Raw genomic sequence first — 20,887 nt, 5'->3', positions numbered from 1 at the left:
CCCCCCCCCCCCCCGCCCCGCCCCGCAGCCCCTGGACAGGACACACCAGGTGCTGTGGTTCACCTGGATTCAAGTTTCTGAACTGCCCTCAGGCACAACAGCTGCACCCTGACAGCTGCACTTCCGGGGAAGGAAAGACCTACAACATTCAAATACATTTTGTCCAGACAACAGTGCTTTCTCCAAGTTAAGTTCACCGTATTTGGAAACTAAATTTTAACTAATCGTAAGTTTTAAAAAGCAGCCAAATAGAGTGAGTGATATCACTTCATTTCTGTGACGCTGCCTGACCTCCACGTGCTCTACGCAGCGACCCGAGCGGCCCCTTCTGACCGGGAGCACAGCCCCCCTCTGACAGCGGGCGCCCCCTCCGCGTCCCTCCAGGCCACCCCCCGCTTCGTCTCAGCGCCGAGAAGCGTGGGACGCAGGGTCGGGACGGCACCGCCGGGAGGCACACACCCGCGGGGCGGCCCTCCACGTGGAGGAATGTGTGTCCGCGTCCCGAACACACACTCGCTGCCGAGAGGTCGCACTATTCCACCAGGGCAGCCTGGACGCCTTCAGAGCCCCTGGTGCCCAAGAGACACTCACTTAGCGGCGAGGGAGGCACGGGGTGGCAGCAGGGGCGACACACGGCCCCTGCCCTGAGGGACGCACGGGGGCGCACGCGGCCCCTGCCCTGAGGGATGTTACACAGAAATGAGACATAAACGGATACAAGGTCACGTGTCATCGGAAAGCTGAGTGTTTAAATGACAAGACCTTTTCCAGGAAAAGCATCAGGAGACATGTAAGGGACGGCCACACGAGGAGCCACACGAGGAGCCACGCGAGGAGCCCCCGCACACGCTCCGCCGCCGCAGCTGCACACAGGCTCCCCGCACACGGGGGCCGGGCGAGTGGCCACGTCGCGGAGCCGCTGCTGAGAGGCCTGGGTCACGCCCGGAAACCCGGAGCCGCCCGCCGAGCTCCAGGGGCAGCCTGACGGGTCACCCGGGCCCCAGGGTGCGCTCCCGCACAGGCGCCACACCGCCCCCAACGGCACGAACCACATCCGGGACACGCAGTTACCGCCTAGAAGGGACTGAAACAAAACGTGTCTGTATCCGTGGCCTTGTAGGGACCGACACCACACACGCTGGCCACCCTGGACTCAGGACTCGCTCCTGAAAGTGGTGGCTCCAGACACGAAGCGAGCGTCGGCCCTGCCTTGTCGCCCGGCCCGGCTCTGGAGAAGCGGACACCCCGCCAGCAGAGCAGGGACAAGCGACAGGGCCGGACCACGAGGACGCTCCGCTGGGAGGGAGGAGGGGCGGCCCAGCGCAGGGCCGCGGTGTGGCCAGGACGGCCCGGGACCGCGGGGCGCAAACGGGCAGGGCTTGTGGAGAAGAAGGGGGCCAGAGAGAAGGGGGGCGGCCTTGGGCAGCTGGTGACAGGGGAGAAGGGAGGGTGGCGTGGGGGGGCCGGGCTCCCGGGCAGAAGAGCACCGTCCTTGGCACAGACAGGCTCGGCTCCGGTGCCCAGACCTGCCTGCACTTTGCTGGGCGGACAGAAGGGGGCGCTGTTGGGCTGGGAATCCGCACAGCCCTCCCCAAAGCCCCTGAAAGTGGCCTGGGAAAGGGAAAGGACCGTTTCCAGAAGCAGCTTGACGAGCCGCTCCCTTCCCCCATCCCAGACACAGGGCCTCGGAGTCCACACTGCAACAGAATTAAATACACTCAAACCACGCGTAGTCAGAAACACAGCACTAAACCAGAAATGGACCAAAAAGAGAAAGTGAAGAAAGTGACAGTAACCTCCGGGAAGAAATGGGAGAAGAAGACAAAATCCTCACAGAAAAGATGAACCGATGGCAAAGCACCCAAGAGAGGGTCGACGGACAGGACAAAGCACAACGAAGGGGCAGGGGGCGGGGAGAAGCAGGCCAGCCCCTGGTCCCTGCGGGAGAAAACATCCGATCAGAAAGAGACCTGAACTTACACCTCAGAAGGGCTTACTGAGCATCTGAAAGACTGACCCAGAACAATCCACCCAAGGCGTAGCCTGGCGGAACTACGAGATCTCACGGGTGCACACAACACCCGGGACACAGAGCCGCACCAGAATGGTCAGAACCAGCGCGCAAACCAAGGCGGCAATGGAAGGAGCTCTCTGGAAGCCTCAGTGATGTGAAGTGTGAGCCGAGGACGCACACACCCAGATGAGCGTCCTTCAAATGTCACAGGCACAGAAAAAGTTTCAACAGACAAATCTAGGGAGTTCCGTCTCCACCAGCTACTTTGAGGAATCCGCTAGAGCACGTGCAGGCAAATGTTTTCCACTGAGAGGCGACGCCGTCTACACGGCAACAGCACCAGTGTGCCAGTGTGGACAAGAACACACTCACACATTCACACACACACGTACACACATGCACACACGAGAACGCATGTGTGCATGTGCACACAAGCAAGCACCTGGATGTGACAGACCTCACAGAACAATCCAGGCAGTGGCTGCAGGGCTCATGCGGACAGCGGTCACTGCTGGGCCTCCGGGACTCTCCAGACAAAGTGCATCAAGTGCACCGAACACAAGCACCCAGATTAGAAAAAGTGCACGCTGTCTGATTCCATTTACACGGAAATCTAGAAAATGCAGTGACGGGCAGCGAGGGTGGCTGCCCAGCACAGGGACAGGGGGCCGGGTCACAGGCTGCCAGCAACCTTGTGAGCACGCGAGCTCCCAGGGCAGAAAACCAGGCTGGCCGCTTCCAACACGCAAAGTCCACCGTATGCCAATTAGACCCCCATCAAGTTATGGAAGATGTTAACTTCTGATACAGCGAGAGCCGCTACAGCGCACACATTGCAGATAACCACATGGCCTCGGGGACCTCTGAACGGGACTGGGTAGTCAGTGATGTGACGGAATTACCAGTAACCTTCTCGGATGTGACTACACAGAGGACGCTTCTTTTAACGCTTTCCTTTTAACTCTTTTCGAGACACGTGCTGCCATATTGGTGAGTGACGTGATGCCGCCTGGCATTTACGTCAGATGATGGGGCGGGGAGGGGACGGGAAGTGGGCCATAACTGAAACCAGACCTGCCGAGAGCTGGAAACAGGGAGGGGGTGGTGGGCACTGAGGGACCCCGTACCACTCCCTCCACTTCATGCATGGTGAGAAGTCACCGTAACACAAAGTTGGCCCATCACGTTCATCATGTAGCTTGGTGGGGGCAGGACCAGAAGCCCCAAGAGCGGCTCACCAGCCCACCATCCGGGGCCCGAGCGGTCTGGCTCCTCTGCTCCGGAGCGGGGTCGGGGGGGACGCTCCACCACGCCGGTGTCAGGGTGACCTTCCCTGGTTCCTTAATGGCGAGGCAAGGGGGACACAGGTGCCACATCTCCTCCTGACGTCCCACTCTGGAACTCAGCTTCAAGACCACTTCCACCTGCCAGCTCAGGGGGTGGGGGTGGAGCGGCAGGTGCCCGGGATCAGATGTTAAATCCACCCAAAGCACGGGCATCTGTAATGGGGTCCCCTCAGAGGCAAACAGACACATAGAGTGAGGACTTCATTTTATAACAAATTTAATTATGACACATGATGAGAAAGTCATAATAGTTCATTAGAAAATGGTAATTTTACTGACATACTATGGGAATTTTCACAAATAGAAAATATTTCCTCTGCAAGTGAGTGGCACTGCAGGGTGCTTTGTCAGGCAAACATAAGCCTTCACTGGCAGAGTTGTAAATCGCAGTGGCATGGGAAGTCAGGCTGGGCCATTCCAGAACACACACACCCTCCCCCCATTGTGCACTCTTACCAAACCGCGCCCAGTGACAGCCACTACTTCTGTCGCAGAGTCCTCATTCGCCAAAAAACACCCATGGTGGTTTTGGACACATCCGAGGACCTGCTGCCCTGGGGACAGATGTGTCTTCAAGGGTCTGAGCCAGCCACTGCTCAGCCCGCTCCACAGGCAGTGGTGCGCGGCGGCTGCCTGACAGCTCAGCCCTGACTGCCTGGGTGTACCTGTTTCCATGGCCTAAGTGCCGTCCCCGCGGCCCATGCCGAGCTCCTGGCGTGATGGCACTGAGCGCGGATGTTGGGAGATGCTCACAGACACTTGTGTTCTATCCTCTCCTACAGGCACAAAGTATCTGGATCCCACTAGTGAAACATAGCAAAATAACTCAGCAGTGATGAGTGTGGGGCATCTTTTATCCCTGGTTTTATTATCATTTACTCAATTTCATGTTTCTAGAACCAAATTTATAAATGCACGTAACAGCCAACTTCCGGGTCCTGAGAGCAGTGGGCTCCCATAACTTGCGGGGGGCAGGGGGGCAGGGTGGGTGGTGGCCTGGGCTCTCCAGGAAGCACACCTGCCTGCCTAGAGTCCTGCTCTGTCCTCCCTGCTGCCCTGGGCTGCCTGCCTTCGACAGTCACTGCGAGCCGTCGGTGAGGACGCCGCGATCAGGCACTCGGCACGTGCTGGACACGGAGGAAGCCCTTAACTAGCGGCATGAGTCTGCCGCTGCCGCACACGCCATGGGCACGGAGACTGGCCGAGGTGGACGCGCCAGACAGCGCACTGGGCCCTCCCGGCCCCTTGGGAGGGAGCTCTGGACCTCGGGTGACCCTGGGCGGGGATTCCTTCAGGGCTCGTGGCACGGATGCCTTGAGGATGGACAGGAAAAACCCCTCCAAGTTGGGGGACAGTGAGCTCATGTCACTTCTGGTTGGAAAGGCATCTCAGTAAACGTCACAGGGGCACGTGGTCTCCAGCCAACAGGGAGGGGCGCAGAAGCAGCCACATGCCTCCGCCAGACCTGAGCCTTCGCGCAGCCAGTTACATCCTGCCGGACGGGGACACCAGCATATCTTCACCTGGGACAGCACGCAAGTCACTGCCCAAAGTGCAGAGTCCCTTGACCAAAATTTGCCAAAAGAAAAAAAGAGCTTCTGATAAAAGTACATGGGTTCTTTCATCAGAAGGATCAAGAAAAACATTTTGGAAAAGAGTGTGAGTTAGAAATCTGGGCAACTGGGGCACCTGGGTGGCTCAGCTGAGCGTCCAATTCTTGTTTTTGGCTCAGGTCATGATCCCAGGGTCATGGGCTCAAGGCCATGTCGGGCTCTGGGCTGAGCTTGGAGCCTGATTTTCTCTCTCCCTCTCTCTGCCCCTCCCCCCCACACACATGCACTCTCTCTCTAGAAAAGAAAAAAGAAATAAATTTGGGCAAGAAAATGCCTAAGGAACTACACACACACACACATGATCATGCACACATGGCCACACACACGTGCACACACATGCTCCAGCACAACATGCACACAGACATGCACACACGTGCACGCACACACATTCGTGTATACATGTGCACACGCACACACGTGTACAATGCTCCAGAACATACATGTTCACACATATGCTCACGCTCACTTGCACACACACGTGCACATGCTCAAGCACAGCAGCTGCCAGCACTCCTGATGCGCCGCAGGTGGCCCAGGAGACCAGCAAGGCGGCCCCGCCCCGCCCCGCCCACCATCCCTCCGAGGCCAGGAGTCCGAGTTAAAAATAGCAGCGGCCAGGCCTTGTTAGGCCTTCTCCAGAGAGGAGCGTCTGAGTGACCTAAAAAGGAATTACATCCTGCACACAGGCCAGTGGAAGCCTGATAGCCAAGATAAGGAGCAGAAAGGGGACAAAAGAATTTCTCGAGGGAAAAGTGATGGCTATTTACCAAGTGTGCCCGAGAACATGCTCATCTTAAAGACCCCGGGGCTGTGGAGGGCAAGGGTGGAGGCCAGGGGCCTGCCCCCAGGAGGAAGTCCAGACTCGGCCGCCCTCTGCCCTGCACGGCCGCCTCCCGGAGTCCACGCCCCGCACGCAGGGCCGCCCCAGACACCGGCAGGCACTTCTTCCTGCGCCCGGCACGCAGAACGCCGCAAGCCCCCGCGGCCTCGCCGCCAGGCAGCGGTGCCATCAGCGGAGAGGCGAGGGGGCTTCCCGGCTCTGGGGGAGGCCGGACCCCAGTCCCCGTGCAGGATGGGTCTGGCCCGGCTGCATCCCGAGGCGCGGGGCTGGACTTTCCTCCAGGCGCCCCGACCCTGCCTCGCCCACAGCTGACAGCAAATGCTGAAGCTGCTGCTCTCGGAGGCTGGGCGAGCCGCGGGTCTGCACGGGTCTATGCGGGTCTGCGCGGGTCTGCGCGGGTCTATGCGGGTCTGCGCGGGTCTATGCGGGTCTGCGCGGGTCTGCGCGGGTCTATGCGGGTCTGCGCGGGTCTGCACGGGTCTATGTGGGTCTGCGCGGGTCTGTGCGGGTCTGTGCTGGTTAGGGCAGGAAACTGCTCCTGTTACAACCCAAAAATACACGGCATTGTTCAATTTTAACAAAACCTGTTGCTTTGGGACATCAAAGGTCTACTCAAACTGACTGATTTTAACTTAAAAAGCACTTTTCCCCAACTCGAGGTGGGGGTGGGGGGAGGGAACAGGATCAAACCAGGTCCTTGGCAGATATGGCGAGACCTCGACACTGCGTCTCACGCACTCATCTGGCCTCACGCTGACCGCGGGGCCCAGCAGTGGCCACAGCACAAGACCCCTGGGCACCCCTTCTGGGACCCCCTTCCCAATGCCCACCCGTCACGCAAACTTCCACAAGGCCCCTTTGAGCATTTCCTGCTGGGACTGTGGTCACAGGGTCTAAGAGGGTCCCTGGAGCCCATGCCTGGCTCTGGCCCTTCCCTCAGCTGCCCTCCTGTCCCTCCCCCCCCCGCCCCACCCAATGATCGTCTCTCCCCATCCCTGTCCCTCCCCCAACCTCCCCAGTCCCCGAGAGCAGATGGTCCACCCTGAACTCTAAGTCCACACCCTCCAGAGGCCTGGCCGGCAGGACCACCCTGTGCCCACCCCCGGAGCCCGCAGACGCTCCGTCTCCTCTCCAGCCTGGGCCCTAAGGACAGTCCTCACCAGCGCTGCCGGGAATCTCGGATCCCAGAGCCAGGCGACCGAGGACTCCCCTCTCTTCCCAGGTGTGTGGGTCTCACCCCTGCCCGCTGGCCCAACCAACCTCCTCCTTCCTCGCGTGTCCTCACAGGCCCAGACCCCTCCTCCGTCCCCTGCCTGCTGCAGGGAGCCACACCCAGCCCCCTTCCGACGGCTGCTCTGCCTCATGGACCCCGGCCTCTCGCCCTGGTGGGCCCCCTCGCCCCAGGCCTCCGTGCTCAGTGGCCGGCTTGGCCTTTGGCACTGCAGACGCTGGGACTCCCATGCTGCGGCTGGGTACCCTTGGGCACATCTCGTGACCCCTTCATGCCTCAGTTTTCTCATCCGTAGGGTGGGGCCCAGCACAGCCGGGATGTGGGGAACAAGGGCCCAGCCCACCACCGAATCTACACAATCAACCCCTTGAGACCGAAGGAAATAGGCGTGCAAGGGACGTGAACTGACAGATCACCTGGGATCCCACAGCCAACTGCTGTCCGCAAGTGTGCACGTGTGTGCCGAGCGGGACATGGCGAGCCGCGTCCCGGGTCCCCCTGGCAGCACTGCCACAGCTGCGCTACGGGAAACTGATGGACCAAACGGCCTCCTTCGGGCCTGGGGGGAGGGGACGGGCTCCAGCTGGGAGAGAGGGTCTGCACTCCCCGGCCCACCTAGGAGGGGAGAGGGCACCGGGGGCAGGCGGCAGAGTGACCTGGAGGCCCCACATCTGTGGGCGCAGGAAGCCGGATGGGCCCTCTGTCACTGTCAGCCGCAGACAAAGGGACCAGATGCCCTGGTGACCGGAGGGACTGGATGGCCCACCGCGACGGTGTGTGAAGTGCGTCTGGGCTCGTGGTGACGGGCTGTGGGTGGAAAACACACAGGAGGCGGCGCGAAAGGACGGGGTGTGCGGCGACGGCGCTGGTTACGTGCTGGCGTGTCAGTGTCGGGACGTGTGGGTTACATGAAGTGTTCCTTAGACTTAATTTCACCTACTTCTGTTTCCTGTCTGACCGTGGCTCCTAGAACATAGAGTTCTGCACGAAGCTCTCAAGGCGTGTCTGTCGGCAGCGCAGGGCTCGATCCTACAAGATCGACTTTGGCCACTTTTCTGTTGTAGTTTTACAAGTTCTCCTTCATTTACAAGAGTTCTGGACAGAAATTTTAAAAGCTGCAGTTTTACTGAGTCACATCCATCAGTCCTCTCCTCAGTGGTCCTTCAACTATTCGGAGCTTAGAGAAGACGCCCCCGTGCACCCAGGAAGACAGCGAGCACGGCGCATGCGGGACCGGCAGCTCACGGCGGCCCCACGGGCCAGACAGCGTTCACAGCACCCCGGCGGCAGTGACCCCCAGGTGCGGGCCACAGACAGAGTCGACAGCTTGCCTGGAGCCACACAGCCTGATTGGGGGGGGGGGGCACACAGGGACGGGGGCCCTGCCCATCTGTCTCCTGACCTGCCACAGCTTTCTGCCATGCTGCCTCTTACAGCTTCTTACTGGGGGCGCACGAGGGTCTGAGCTTCAGTCTGTGTCCACAGATGTTCATAAAGAAATGAAGTGGCTTCAGGAGGTGAGGCCACGCTGTCTCCACACAGATGAGACACAGCCATCAGCTCCGCATTTAGGGCTTCTGATTTGAGATTAATTACTCCTCCATGCCCGAGGCCCTCTCCGAGAGCACACGGAGAACTGCTAATCAGCAGGGCGCCGTGACCCAGTGGACAGCAGTGGCACAAAATCAACAGCAGCGACAGAGCCCCCGGGTCACATGGGTGATCCCTGACCTTGTCCCCACCACCGCCGCCCCAGACCGCTCTCCCCACACCCCCACTGCTCCGAACCCGCCACCACACCGCAGCCAACAACCTCCACGCGGCGGATGCCCACCAGGCCTTCAGCCCTGCCCTGGGACGAGACCCCAGCCCCACACTGGACCCTCACTGCTCACTCGGATTTCCGGGGGGTGCTTCCCTTCCGCTCCCTAGTGGGCAGCTACTGGGTTTGGCCAGTTCCTAATTATGATGAATTCTATTGCATCGATGTTCTTCTCTTATGAATTGCGCTTCTGGTGTGTCTAAGAAAGCTTTGCCTAATTCAAGGTCACAAGTATTTTCTCCTGAGTTTTCACCTAGGACTTTTGTAACTTTGGGTTTTATATTCAGGTCCACAGCTGACTTTAGGCTGCTTGTGGTGCAAAATATAGAAAATCTGTTTCTTTCTGCGTGTGGACGGACAAATGCCCACTTTCCCAGCGCCATCTGCACCAATCTGCTCATTACACCCTTTCTGTAACCAGCAGCCACCAGCCCCGGTCAGGCACTTGGCCGTATTCCTGGGTTTACTTCTGTGTCTCTTTTCTGCTCCATTGATCTGTTGCTCTGTCCTTCTGCCAAAGAGTACTATCCCGGTGGCTGTGACTTTACAATAAATCCCGCAAGCAGGGTGTGAGTCGTTTCTCTGCTTTTCCATGTAAAATCTTAGACCTGCTTTGTAGGGTTTTACCAAAACACCAGGCAGAGGTTTTGAGTGGAACTGCACTGGATGGGGTCCCATCATGGAGTCACTGTGACAGCATCACAGTCTTCGTGATGTGAACACGATGTGCCTCCCCATCCCTTCGGATCATCTCTGGTGTCCTTTGTACACGGTTCACAGGCCTTTACATGCAGGTGTTCACGCCGACTGGTTCATGTCAGGCCCCTCTGTCAGCACCACTGAAGGCTCCAACCGTTCACGGCCAAGGGGACGAAGACATGTCTGCAGAGCCCTGGCACACTGCCAGCAGACGCGCTTGCGTCCGTGACGTTTCTGCGGATCCTTTGCGAACCTGCGAGCAGCAGTCCTATCTTCCACGCAGGGACTTTCGGTTCCTTCTCTCAGATCGGCAGGGCCTTTATGCCCCGTTCTCGCCTCACTGACGGCCAGGACCCTCGGGACCACACTGAACAAGGGTGGTGACGCCCGGCGTCCGTGCCCACCACTGGGCGTGCGGCCAGCTGTGGGCTCTGAAGACGCCTCTGCGGCCCCCCGAGGTCCCCTCACTCCCTAGTCCGCTGACAGTTTTCAGGAGAGACGGTTACAGAACTTGGTCAAGTGCCCTTCCTGCACATAGCGAGATGGTCACATGGCTTTTCTTCTTTAATCTGTCAAAATGGTAAACTTCATTACTGAGTTCTGACTTTGTTCCTTGGTGATGACGCGTTAACTTTGTGATCCGCTGTGCGTGTGTGTGCGTGTGACACACTTGTGTGCACTGCTTCACATATTCAATGGTAACGTTTTCTACTTTGCATTTATTTCATGTGAGACGCTGGCACATGTACCTTTGTCACGTAAAGCCTCTGCCTGCCTGGGCGCTCTGGTGACACTCTGTCACAGGAGGAGAGAGGAGGCGTCCCCTGGCCTCCAGCTCTCTGAAAGGTTCTGCAGAAAGATCACTGTTTCTTGCCTAAGTGCTTGACAGACTTCACCACTGAACCACACGGGCCTGGAGTTTTCTGTCTGAAAGCGTTGGGCAAACTTATTTAACAGATAGAGGCCTACCGAGTTCACAGATTTCTTCTTGACTGTGACCTTCGATGCTCTGTTTTTCCAAGGACAGGTTCCTCTCTACAACTTCCCGAACGTATCAGCAGAAAGCTGCTCGTGATATCCCGCATCGTTCCCGCGCCTGCGGGGTAGCGAGGACGCCTCTGCTTCATTCCAGCGCTTATGGGTAGTGACGACGCCTCACGTCAGGTTTTGTTGAAATTGGGGGTTTTTGTCTTCCACCTTCAGAAATTACATATAGAACACTGCCTTAAACCCACCATAATCAAAAGAAGACAAAAAATGAAAAGCAAAAATCAGCAAAAGAGAAAACCAAAAGCAAGCGACACGGTCCGTACAGCCCACGGCAGCAGCTCCGGGGCGGGTCCACGCCTCCGGCCTGGCTTCTCCTCACCGCGGCCCCATGGCCGGCGTCCCCGCCTGTCTGGTAATCTCTGCAGGGCGGCAAGCAACGACTGCCCTTCCACCTGGCTGGGGGCCCGCCTGGACGCCCCCTCTGGCGGCTGGCAGGCAGCTGCGGGGCAGCTGTGACCCTCCGAGGTCACTGTCCGGCCTGTGGGCCGGGCCTGAGAGCCACGGTCACTATCTTTTCCGGTCTGGGAGTGTACGTTCGGTACCCGCTCCTCCAGGCCACCTTCGAGCAAGATTGCTTGTCGCATTCTTGTCAAAATCATTCTCCGGAAAACGTGTGAGAGGCTTTGAAGCGGCAGACGGGCTCGAAGGTCCGGCTGAGCTCCGCATCGGGGCCCTCTCTCCCTTACTGCTCACTGCGCGGTTTTGCAACGCTGTGGATTCTAAATCCCAACAATGCAAATGACTCTTGACCACAGGAACACGGTGTCTGGCGGAGAGAGCTGATTACTGGCCCATTTTCCATCTCTTAGGCAAACTCATCAGCTGCTAAAAGGATCTGGGTTTGCTCTGGGGAGTCTTGCTTGAAGCAGGTCTAACTTCTTATCTTCCTTCTCTCACTAAGAAACACTCATTACTGCAGTTTAAAAAACTTCAACACTTGTTCAATTTATATCAGAATGAGAAACATTTTATCTGTGTTAAAGTTTATCTACAGCATTACAATAAACTTGAAACAACCTACGAATCCATCAACAGAATGAGGACTTTAAAAATGCTGGTGTATCTGGTTAATGAAATGCTCTGAAGCCATTAAGACAGATAGCGTGCACTCATTTACACAGAAAGGTTTCGCAGCTCAGCTGTAAAATACATACGCCTGTAGCCTGTTAAGGAAGGTTACCCTTTCCTCTGGGCACACAGCTGGCGAGTCAAGCATTGGGGTGTGTGTGCATCAAACCAGGGGCAAAAAGGGGTGGGGTATTTATTTATACGTTCTGCTTCATGCAGTTTCCCCAGACTGTTACTCAAGGAAGAACCGTGGGTCACCTACCACGTGCCAGACACACTCCCAGGCGCTCAGGGTGAGCGGTGAGCGAGTAGGGGCTCAGGCGAGGGGGTCAGGGCTTAGGGCTCGGGACTCGAGACTCAGGGTGAGTGATGAGGGGGTCGGGGCTTAGGGCTCGGGACTCGGGACTCAGGGTGAGCGGTGACGGGGTCGGGGCTCAGGGTGAGGGGGTCGGAGCTTAGGGTGAGGGACTCGGGGCTCAGGGTGAGCAGTGAGAGGGGTTGGGTCTCAGGGTGGGGGGTGAGTGGGTCAGAGCTCAGGGTGAGGGGTGAGGGGGGATGGGGCTTAGGGTGAGGGTGAGTGGGTCAGGGTAACGGGTGAGGAGTGAGGGGCTCAGGGTGAGCAGAGAGGGGGGCTGGGACTCAGGGTGAGGGGGTCAGGGTGAGGGGTGAGGGAGGATGGGGCTTAGGGTGAGGGTAAGTAGGTCAGGGTAAGGGGTGAGGGTCTCAGGGCGAGTGATGAGGGGGTCGGGGCTCAGAGTGAGCAGTGAGGGGAGCTAGGCCTCAGGGTGAGGCGTGAGTGGGTTGGAGCTTGGGGGTCAGGGTCAGGGTGAGGGGTGACGGGGCTCAGGGTAAGGGGCTCAGGGGTCAGGATGAAGGGTGAGGGGGTCAGGGAAGGGGTGGAGGGCGAGGGGTGATCAGGTCAGGGAAGGGGTGAGGGGTGGAAGGCGAGTGGGATGGCAAAGAGCCTCTTCACAAATGCGCTACTGCCGTAAAGGGGAGAAAACATAAAGCCGGCTTCCCAGCAGCCTTGCCTGCAGTGTGGAGAGGGCAGCGGACCGGGAGGCAGGTCTGGGCACGGCCTCTTCGAGAGCCTCCCTGAGAACCCCGCCGAGAGGGGCCTGCACCCCCAGCCCCAGGCAGGCCATGTCCTTCTGAGCACCACCACTGGGCCCCCCGTGGGGCTTTCCAGCTGTCTTTCCAGCGTGACGGGTGCTCCCGAGGACAGGGGCCATCTGGCGCTCCCACACTGTGGCCTCGGTTTCCTTCGAGGGGCAGTCACACTACAGTCATGTGATGGTGGACCCGCCCCAGGCCCGTCCACCCCAGGCACCTCCCAGAGGCCCCACCTCGAGCACCACCTTCAGGGCAGGAACCTGATGGGGACCCAGATCCAGGCCATGGCTGGATCCTGCCGTGGATGCCAGACGTGGAGCCTGCATTTCCAGAGGGACAGATCTAAAAGCACCCAACAGACACAGACTGCAAGTTCAAGTTCAGATGGTGGCGATGAATCCACAAAACACAGTAAAAGTATGGGGAGGCCAAGAGAGTGACCAGGAGGGGCCTCTCCAAGGTTGGGGGGGGGAGTGGCTGTGTGACAAGTGGGGGGGAGAATGGGGGCAGGGAGTGCATGGGGCGGGAGGGTGCGAGCGGCCAGCCTGGAGCAAGCAGAGAGGCTGAGACACCCGGCGTTCTGGGGACAGCACAGAGCAGGCCACACACGGACCCTGGGCCCTCACCCAGGGGGACGGGAAGGAGGGCCACCCGACTGGGGTTACAGTCTCAGGGGGCACCCTGCTGCTTACAGAGAGCAGAGCGGGGATGCGGCCGGGCCTGGGGCAGGTTCCGGGTGGACCGTGAAGGGCTCACAGCCCTGCTGCTGGCATGGAGGTGGGGAACAGCAGGGACTGGCCCCTACACCTGGAGCCTGTGCACGCCAACAAAGGGGAGCCCGGGGTCACCGGCCACAGGTCCTGGCGTCTGGTGCTCAGGCAGACAGGACAGGGAGGGGCGGGGGGAGGCCAGCAGGGGTGACACCAGGCTCTGCACCTTCTGGAAGACTGACCACCGTCTCTGGTGCCAAGGCCGCACTCAGGACCAAATATGTAAAAATCCTGGCCGCCAAAGCGTCAGAGGCCCGTCAGAACTAAGGATGGAAACACCAGCAATATCTCTCCTGCTCGCTGCATTTTTATGGTGATCAAGTGTTGCAGAAAAAGCAAAAATTAATCCAAGGGCTCTAAAGGGCACGGATGTCATGTTCAACTGTGTTTATAAAAGCAGCTTATCAAAGGCTCCTTTGAAAAACAGAAGAACTGCATCACAGAAATCCCAAGATTAAACATTTATTTAAAAGGCAGGGACAGCGGCCCCGGGGCCTCAGGGTGCGTCGACCCCCAGTGCTGGCCTGGGCTCCGGTGGGACCCACTTCCTCTCTGCTCGGGCCAGCTGCCTGGCGCCTCACGGACCAGGTGAGCCCAAAATGTGTTGGGGACTTGTGTTCAATTCCTATGAGAACTGTTACCAAGCGGCACCCGGGGGGTCAGTCGGTTCAGCATCCGACTTCGGCTCAGGTCATGATCTCATAGTTCATGGGTTCGAGCCCCGTGTCAGGTTCTGTGCTGACAGCTCAGAGCCTGGAGCCTGCTTCCTATTCTGTGTCTTCCTCTCTCTCTGCCCCACCCCTGCACACACTCTCGCTGTCTCTCAAAGATAAACATGTAAAAAAGGTTTTTAAAATAAAGAAAAAGGAACTGTCACTGAATTTTTTTCCTTCTGAGGAGACGTCTGCATACAAACCAAGAAGAACAGCACCTCCACGCTGCACACCGTGGCCCTCGACCCCCTTTCTCTGTATTAAAGGCTCTGCAATCGGACACGAGGAGCCACCTGCCCCTCCAGGCTCTGGGTTCCGGGTCCCAGATTCCGGAAACAGCCCAACGTGGCTGTGTGCAGTGAGGAGGCTCAGCAAGGGGGAAACACCTGTGGTCTGTGGTTTTCCAGGGGTCAGAGTTCACAGGAGGGGCAGCTGCCGGCCCGGACTCACTTGCAGACCACAGCTACCTGGCTGCCACGGCAGTGATGACCAGTGGCCGCGTCACCAACAGAGTAAGAAGGGCAAAGGTGGCACTGAAACCCAGTTTGGGGCCTGTCGGGTGGCGTCCTGCCCCCAGGGGCCTCTCCACGCCGGGAGCCAGGATGGCAGCTCGCCCCCCCCCCCAGGATGCGCACCTGCGAGATCTCACACTCTGTGCTCCTCCTACCCGCCCCCCCAAGGGCCCACCTTTGAGAAACAAATATGAGCTGTAGCTTCACACAGTGGCCGCTCCAGCCCAAATGGACAGAGACCCAGGGAGCCAGGGGCGGGCTGCAGGGCGCCTCAGGCAGAGGGGCCCCGAGGCCAGCACTCGGCCAGGAAGGGCCCTTGCTTTGCCCACCTGCCCGGCTTCCGGCCTGCAGCGGACTGGCGACAGCTCGGCCAGGGCCGGGCCTGGGCCGGGGGTCCCGGGAGGAGGGGGGCTGAGAGCCCACCAGCCCCACCTCACGGCCCCAGACGCCCCGCTGACGGCCTCCCACCCGCTCACCCCACAGGATGCTCCTTCCAGAGCTTCCCTGATGTCTACGCGGCCTTTTTCCATCTCTGCCGCGAACCAAGCATGACACATGGCGGACAATCTGTGTGGAATGGCGAGGGAGGGACCCCACCTCCGAACACCCCCGGGGGTCACGCCTCGCCGGACAGGACAGCAAGGGACGGAAAGGCCTGCCCAAGGCTCTGCCGTCCCGCAATGTGCCACCACCTGCCACCGCCCCTGAGCCGTCAGCACCAGCAGACCCAACACTCGGCCGCGCTCGACCCCCCCCCCCCACAAGGGGCAGGCAGGACATAGCCCCTGCGTGAGCAGCCCCTCAGCCCCTCGGACCTCAGCCCACCGGACCCTGTGCCCAGGAGGGAGGGAGGCCCAGGCCCATCCCCCGCACCTCCTGTTGCACCCTGTTCACACAGCACAGCCGCAGGCTCGCAAGAGAGCGGGGTGGGGGCGGGGACAATCCCCCAGTCGCCCCTCCCCGCCCGCCCCACCTGTGCCACCCTCCTCTGAGCCGCGGACCGCTCACGCCCTGGCGCGTCCAGTCACCCGCGGGCCTTGCCCAGCTGGACCCCTGGCCACTCAGCCCCTCTCACCACAAGGTCCCCGTGAGTCCCTTGCCCCGGAGCAGCCTATCCAAATTCCTACTTGGGGGCTCCCACGCGCACACGTGCCACGTGCGCAACTCACTACTGCCTAAGTCATCTGGAAACACCTGGGAACACCTGAGCTGCCCCTGGCCCCCCGGCCGTGCCAGTCACTGGTCTCCCCGCGGCACACGCCCCGGCAGCAAGGCCGTCCACCCGCCCCTTCCGACCTGCTCCCCGGCATCCGGAACAGAATTCACTGCTGACCGCGGGCTCTGCCAACGCCTGCCCCGCACACAGTGCCAGCACCTGACCCTCATCCGGCAGCACCTGCCCCACAGCCTGGGCCCCGGTCCTCCTCCCCCTGACCTCGACCCCACCGTGGCCTCCCACGTGGCTCTGCCACCTTTACGCTGCAACCACAGGACCCTTCTGAAAGGCCCCTAGTGGCCTCCCCTCTCCATTAACGCAGAGGCCCCTGCCGGAGGGAGAGGGATCCGAACACGGCCTCTGCGGAGGCGGGACGCCCCTCACAGCCAGCCCCGCAGCAGCCCAGCCCGCGCCCGGCTGGGACACAGCCCAGTCTCCACGAGGACACATACTTACAGCGCGGCCGCGGCGCAGCTTACCTGATAGAACTCCCGCAGCCAGGTCTTCTGCAGGTTTTCTGGCTGTAAATCAGGAAGAGAGAAAGAAAACACAGTCAGATCACGGCCCCAACACACGAGCAGAAGATGCTCTGATGAGCACCCACTTGCGGGCCTCACTGTGGGGCCCGTGCGGGGACCCTCTGCGTGGGGGGCCCTCCCGCCCCCCAGGAGAGGCCTGGCTCTGGGGCCCCAGAGACCAAACTCGCCAGGCAATGGGCAGGCCCCGCAGCCCCGGCGTCCACACCGACCACAGGCCCTGCTCCGTCCCATGGGGGTCGCTGGGAGGCCAGTCCCCGGCCGGGCCGGCATCTGCCGCAGGACAGAACGGCAGGCGCCAGCCCGCGGCACCTCTGTCCTCCAGGGGCCGGGCTGCGCTGTGCACTGCGGCCCTCAGGCCAGCCTCCCGGACGCGGCAGGGAGCAGCAGGGCGCCGAGGGCCGGCTTCAAGCGCCCGGCGCTCCCAGAAAGAGCTGCACACGACGCATCGTCTCCTGTCCACAGGTGTCGCTGCTGGGGGTGCCCACCTAACCCCAGCCGGGGACAAGGCACTGACAGGAAACGTGGGTGTGAGGCTGGGCAGGAAGGGTGCTCTTCAAGGCAGGACGACAGAGCTCCAGAGACCTGGACACACCGATGTCACGGGGCTGCGCTCACAAACGGTGACAGTGGCCATCTCACGGTACGTGTTGTCGCCACACAGAACCAGCCGCTAGCTCAGGGACAGCGAGGTCCCTGCCCTGAGCCCAGACGCACCCCACGACCTGCAGTGGGGCGGCAGCCCTCGGCCGGCCCCACGAGGAGGTGCTTGCTGCTTCTGCCTGTGCCCCGAAACACAGGAACGGGGCTGCAGACGAGGTGACGAAGGGAAGGGGCCCGGCTGTGGAACGAGGGCCCGCAGGCCACTGGCAGGGAGAGCTGAGGATCGTGTGACAGACACAGCGGCTGGGGTCCAGGCAGGTGTGGGGCGTGCTCGCCCCCAGGACCAAGCTGAGGGGCTGGGCCCAGTGCCAGCCACCCCCCAACCCCCACTCAGTGAGCCCCCCAGACTCTGGCATCCCCCCCCCGCAAAGCAGCAAGGAGGAAGTACCCCAAAAAGATAAACCAGGTGGGTCTGGGCAGGATGAGCAGAGGCGCGTGGAAAGGTGCACACAGGGCCACCCACACAGGCCCCACACCCCCCACCCCGGGCTGGCGGCAGGCGCGGAGTGGAGCCCGAGGCCCCAGGCACCGCAGGAAACAGTCCGGTGGGTCCCTAAAGCACAAGCGGAGTCTGCACGTGCTCCAGCAAAATGCAAACACCCGTCCCACTCACTGGGGCACAGGTCAGAGTCGCCCAAAGGCGGGACGGCCCAAATGTCCACGCGCAGATGAACGGATGAGCAAAACATCGCCCATCCACACAAAGGACTGTTACTAGGCCTTATAAAGGAAGGAAGCTCGGCCACCCGCTACAACACAGTGAACCTCAAAACACGCGCTAAGTGAGAGAAGCCAGGACTCCAGCACAGTCCACGCAGACAGGAAGCGGACTGTGGCCAGGGGTGGGGGCAGGGCTAATGGGCACGGTTTCCCCAGGGTGATGGACATGCTCTAACATGGACCACAGTGGTGGCCACACGACTCGGTGAGTCCACCCCATCTTGCGCCGCCTGAACCGGCAACGCCGAGAGCCCCAGGCCACAGCCAGCAGGGCCTCGCGGACAAAGTGCCTCCCGTGCGGGGCCCCAGCAGCCCCTGCCGGCCCCCCGTCTTGGCACAGACAAAAGAGCCGAGTGCAGGGCCGTCCACTGGCGGGGGGATGCAGCCACCTTCCGGTGCAAGTGCTGCCGGGCACGGAGGGGTGCGGCCAGGATGCAGCTCCGGCCGCGGCTCCTGAGGGCCCACCCTCGACGGGGACAGAACCCGACATGCAGAGCGCGGCGGGCGAGCCAATGGCTACTTCTGCTCTCTTCACTTCTAATATGCTTACCACACCGCATGTTACTTTTGTATTTGGGGTTGTTGTTGTTTTTTAAATTTTATTTATTTATTTTGAGAGAGAGAGAGCAGGAGGGGCAGAGAGAGAACCCAAACAGCCTGTGCTTTGTTGGCACAGAGCCTGACGCAGGGCTTGATCTCACGGTTTGCGAGTTTATGACCTGAGCCAAGACCAAGAGTCAGACGCTTAACCGACCGAGCCCCCCAGGTGTCGCTACTTTCATACTTTTTACCTTAGTGCTCAAAGCTTGCAGTAGAGACAGTGAAGGCTCTCAGGATGCCGTGGCGGCACGTTAACCTCTGCAAGCAACAGGGAGAGGCCAGTGGCGAACGGGGAGAAGTGCGTGTAGAGTGTGAGGCCGCCCCAGCCACGCGCCTCCGGCACAACAGCTGCTACGGGTGGGCCAGGGAAGGAGCAGCGATTCAAATGTGCCTCCAGCGCGTGAACTCCCACACGTGAGCGCACACGCACACACCTGCTCAGACGCCCAGTGGCCCCAGGGCTGGACCGTGTGCACCACAGGATGCTCCCATCGACATGGGGACCAGCACTGCGGGCAGAACCCTCCACAATGACAGACGCATCGGATCTTTGCCGCAGCCAAATTCACACTTGAAACGTGCTTCGCGTGACTATGTCGCAGAAGGTTTAACATGACTTAATTGTAAACACCGCGTGCGGCTGCTGACATCGGGGCAGCACCGCTCCCAGGCGGCAGTGACGCTCATACATAAACACGGAGCCGGCACACAAGGAAGGGAGCGTCCCACCAGCCCCACCTGCACCAATCAGCACAAACCCCCAAGGGTAAGGGGCGCAAGGGCACGTTACAGGCTCACCCCTTGCGGGCGCATGGGCTATTCCGCCAATGCACAGCGGGCTCCACGTCAGGAAAGCCGCTGATGCAAGTGGCCACACCAGCGAGTCAGAGAAACTGACCGATCCTTGTCACAGGTAACTGGAGGGCCGGGATCCCGGCCGTGGCCACACAGGCTTGCAAGTCCCATTCCTGGCGTCTCCCAGCCCGGCCAGGGGACCGGAGCGGCCAGCAAACCGCCACCCTGAGCCCCGAGGGACAGGAGAACACGGGAGTCGCAGCCCAGACCTGCTCTCCTGGAGAAGGTGCTGGAGCCAAAACCAGTACGAGGGCGCTGACGGTCAGCTGGTGATGCCGGGAGCCGGGAGCCGGGAGCCGAGCGCGGACGAGTGTGCGGAGAAGCCCTCGGGACCGCGTCAGGGAGGCCCCACGCCGTGGTGGGTTTTCCCTCCAGGTAGCCCGGCAGGTGCTCACGGTCCAGGTCGGAGAGGGACCCTGGGAGAAAGACCTTCCTGGTGCCGGCAGAGGGCAGAGCGGCCTCGGTGAAGCGCACCCAGCACGCTCTCCGCACCCAAAGCCTGCGTGCTGGGGAGGAGGGGTCGCCAGGCCCCGGGAGGGCGCCTCCCCGCAACCTGCCTGCCTATGGCCCCAAAGGGATGGGGGGGTTCACGGTGCAGGGACACAGGCGCAGCGACAGTCCAAGGCTCGGCCGCAGACCGCAGGGCACCCCCTCCCATACGCGTGCCCGCTTGCTGGCGGGGCTCCGGCGCGGTGACAGCCGACTCCAGCGCCAGAGAACACGACCCAGAGCAGCTGTGAGCCGGCCTCGGGCGCCCCCGGGACACAGGGGAGGACACCGGGGGGCATCGGGCCTCCCACGACCTCAGCCCCCGACCCCAAAGCTCAAGTCCAGCTCTCAGCAAAGAGCTACCAGGCCGACCAACAGGCAAGAGGAAAACTGCAGAAGGCCCAGAAGACGCACCTGAGTCACGCCGGCCGGGGCTGGATTCCGGGCCACCGACCACGGGCAGAGCTGGAGGGCTCGACGCAGGCGTGGAGGGCACGCAGCGACCGGCGGCCACACGCAGCGCGACTGAAACTCTTGAGGCAGAATCTGAAGGAAACGCGAAAATCAAAACCACTGCGGCAGGACACGCGGCGGGAACAAGCCGCGAGCCTGAAGACCTGTCCGCAGAAACTTCCAGAACAAAAATGCCGAGAACCCTGACAGGACAGAACGTCCAGGAATTGTGAGACGATCTCACGTCTGGGGTTTCGGAAGGAGCCAGAAAGGGCAGCGGAAAACACCCGTGGGTCCTGATGACCGACCTTTTCCAACAAGGCACCAACGCCGGACGCCAGGAGCCGGCGGGGCGAGTGCTCGGCGTCACAGGCCCCAGGACGGCCCCGCGCCACGGGGTCCAGCCGCACAAAGCCGGGGACGAGACAGGCACCCGGGCCGGCCGACGGCGACCTTCCTGACGGCCGTGGCACGCGTGCGGGAGGCCCCGTGGGGAGAGGGAGTGCCAGCTACCCCACGCTCTGCATCCAGCAAAACCACCTCCCAAAAGCTAAGGAGAAATA

General features: G+C 60.8%; 1 protein-coding gene across 3 annotated transcripts in view; it reads right to left on the bottom strand.

Moving 5' to 3' along the window:
- The window catches only part of INPP5A (inositol polyphosphate-5-phosphatase A), a 167,017-nt gene that overhangs the window by 108,239 nt on the left and 37,891 nt on the right, over positions 1–20,887 (bottom strand). For all 3 annotated transcript variants that reach the window (XM_039252392.1, XM_039252394.1, XM_039252393.1), the window contains exon 2: positions 16,488–16,529. In XM_039252392.1, coding sequence (XP_039108323.1) covers positions 16,488–16,529 — 42 coding nt within the window. The remainder of the gene's footprint in view (positions 1–16,487; positions 16,530–20,887) is intronic.

This window comes from Hyaena hyaena, unplaced genomic scaffold, assembly GCF_003009895.1.
Source record: "Hyaena hyaena isolate Hyena2069 unplaced genomic scaffold, ASM300989v1 scaffold_409, whole genome shotgun sequence".
NCBI lineage: Eukaryota > Metazoa > Chordata > Mammalia > Carnivora > Hyaenidae > Hyaena > Hyaena hyaena.
Note: the sequence above shows the minus strand (reverse complement) of the source record. Positions and strands in the feature narration are given on the sequence as shown.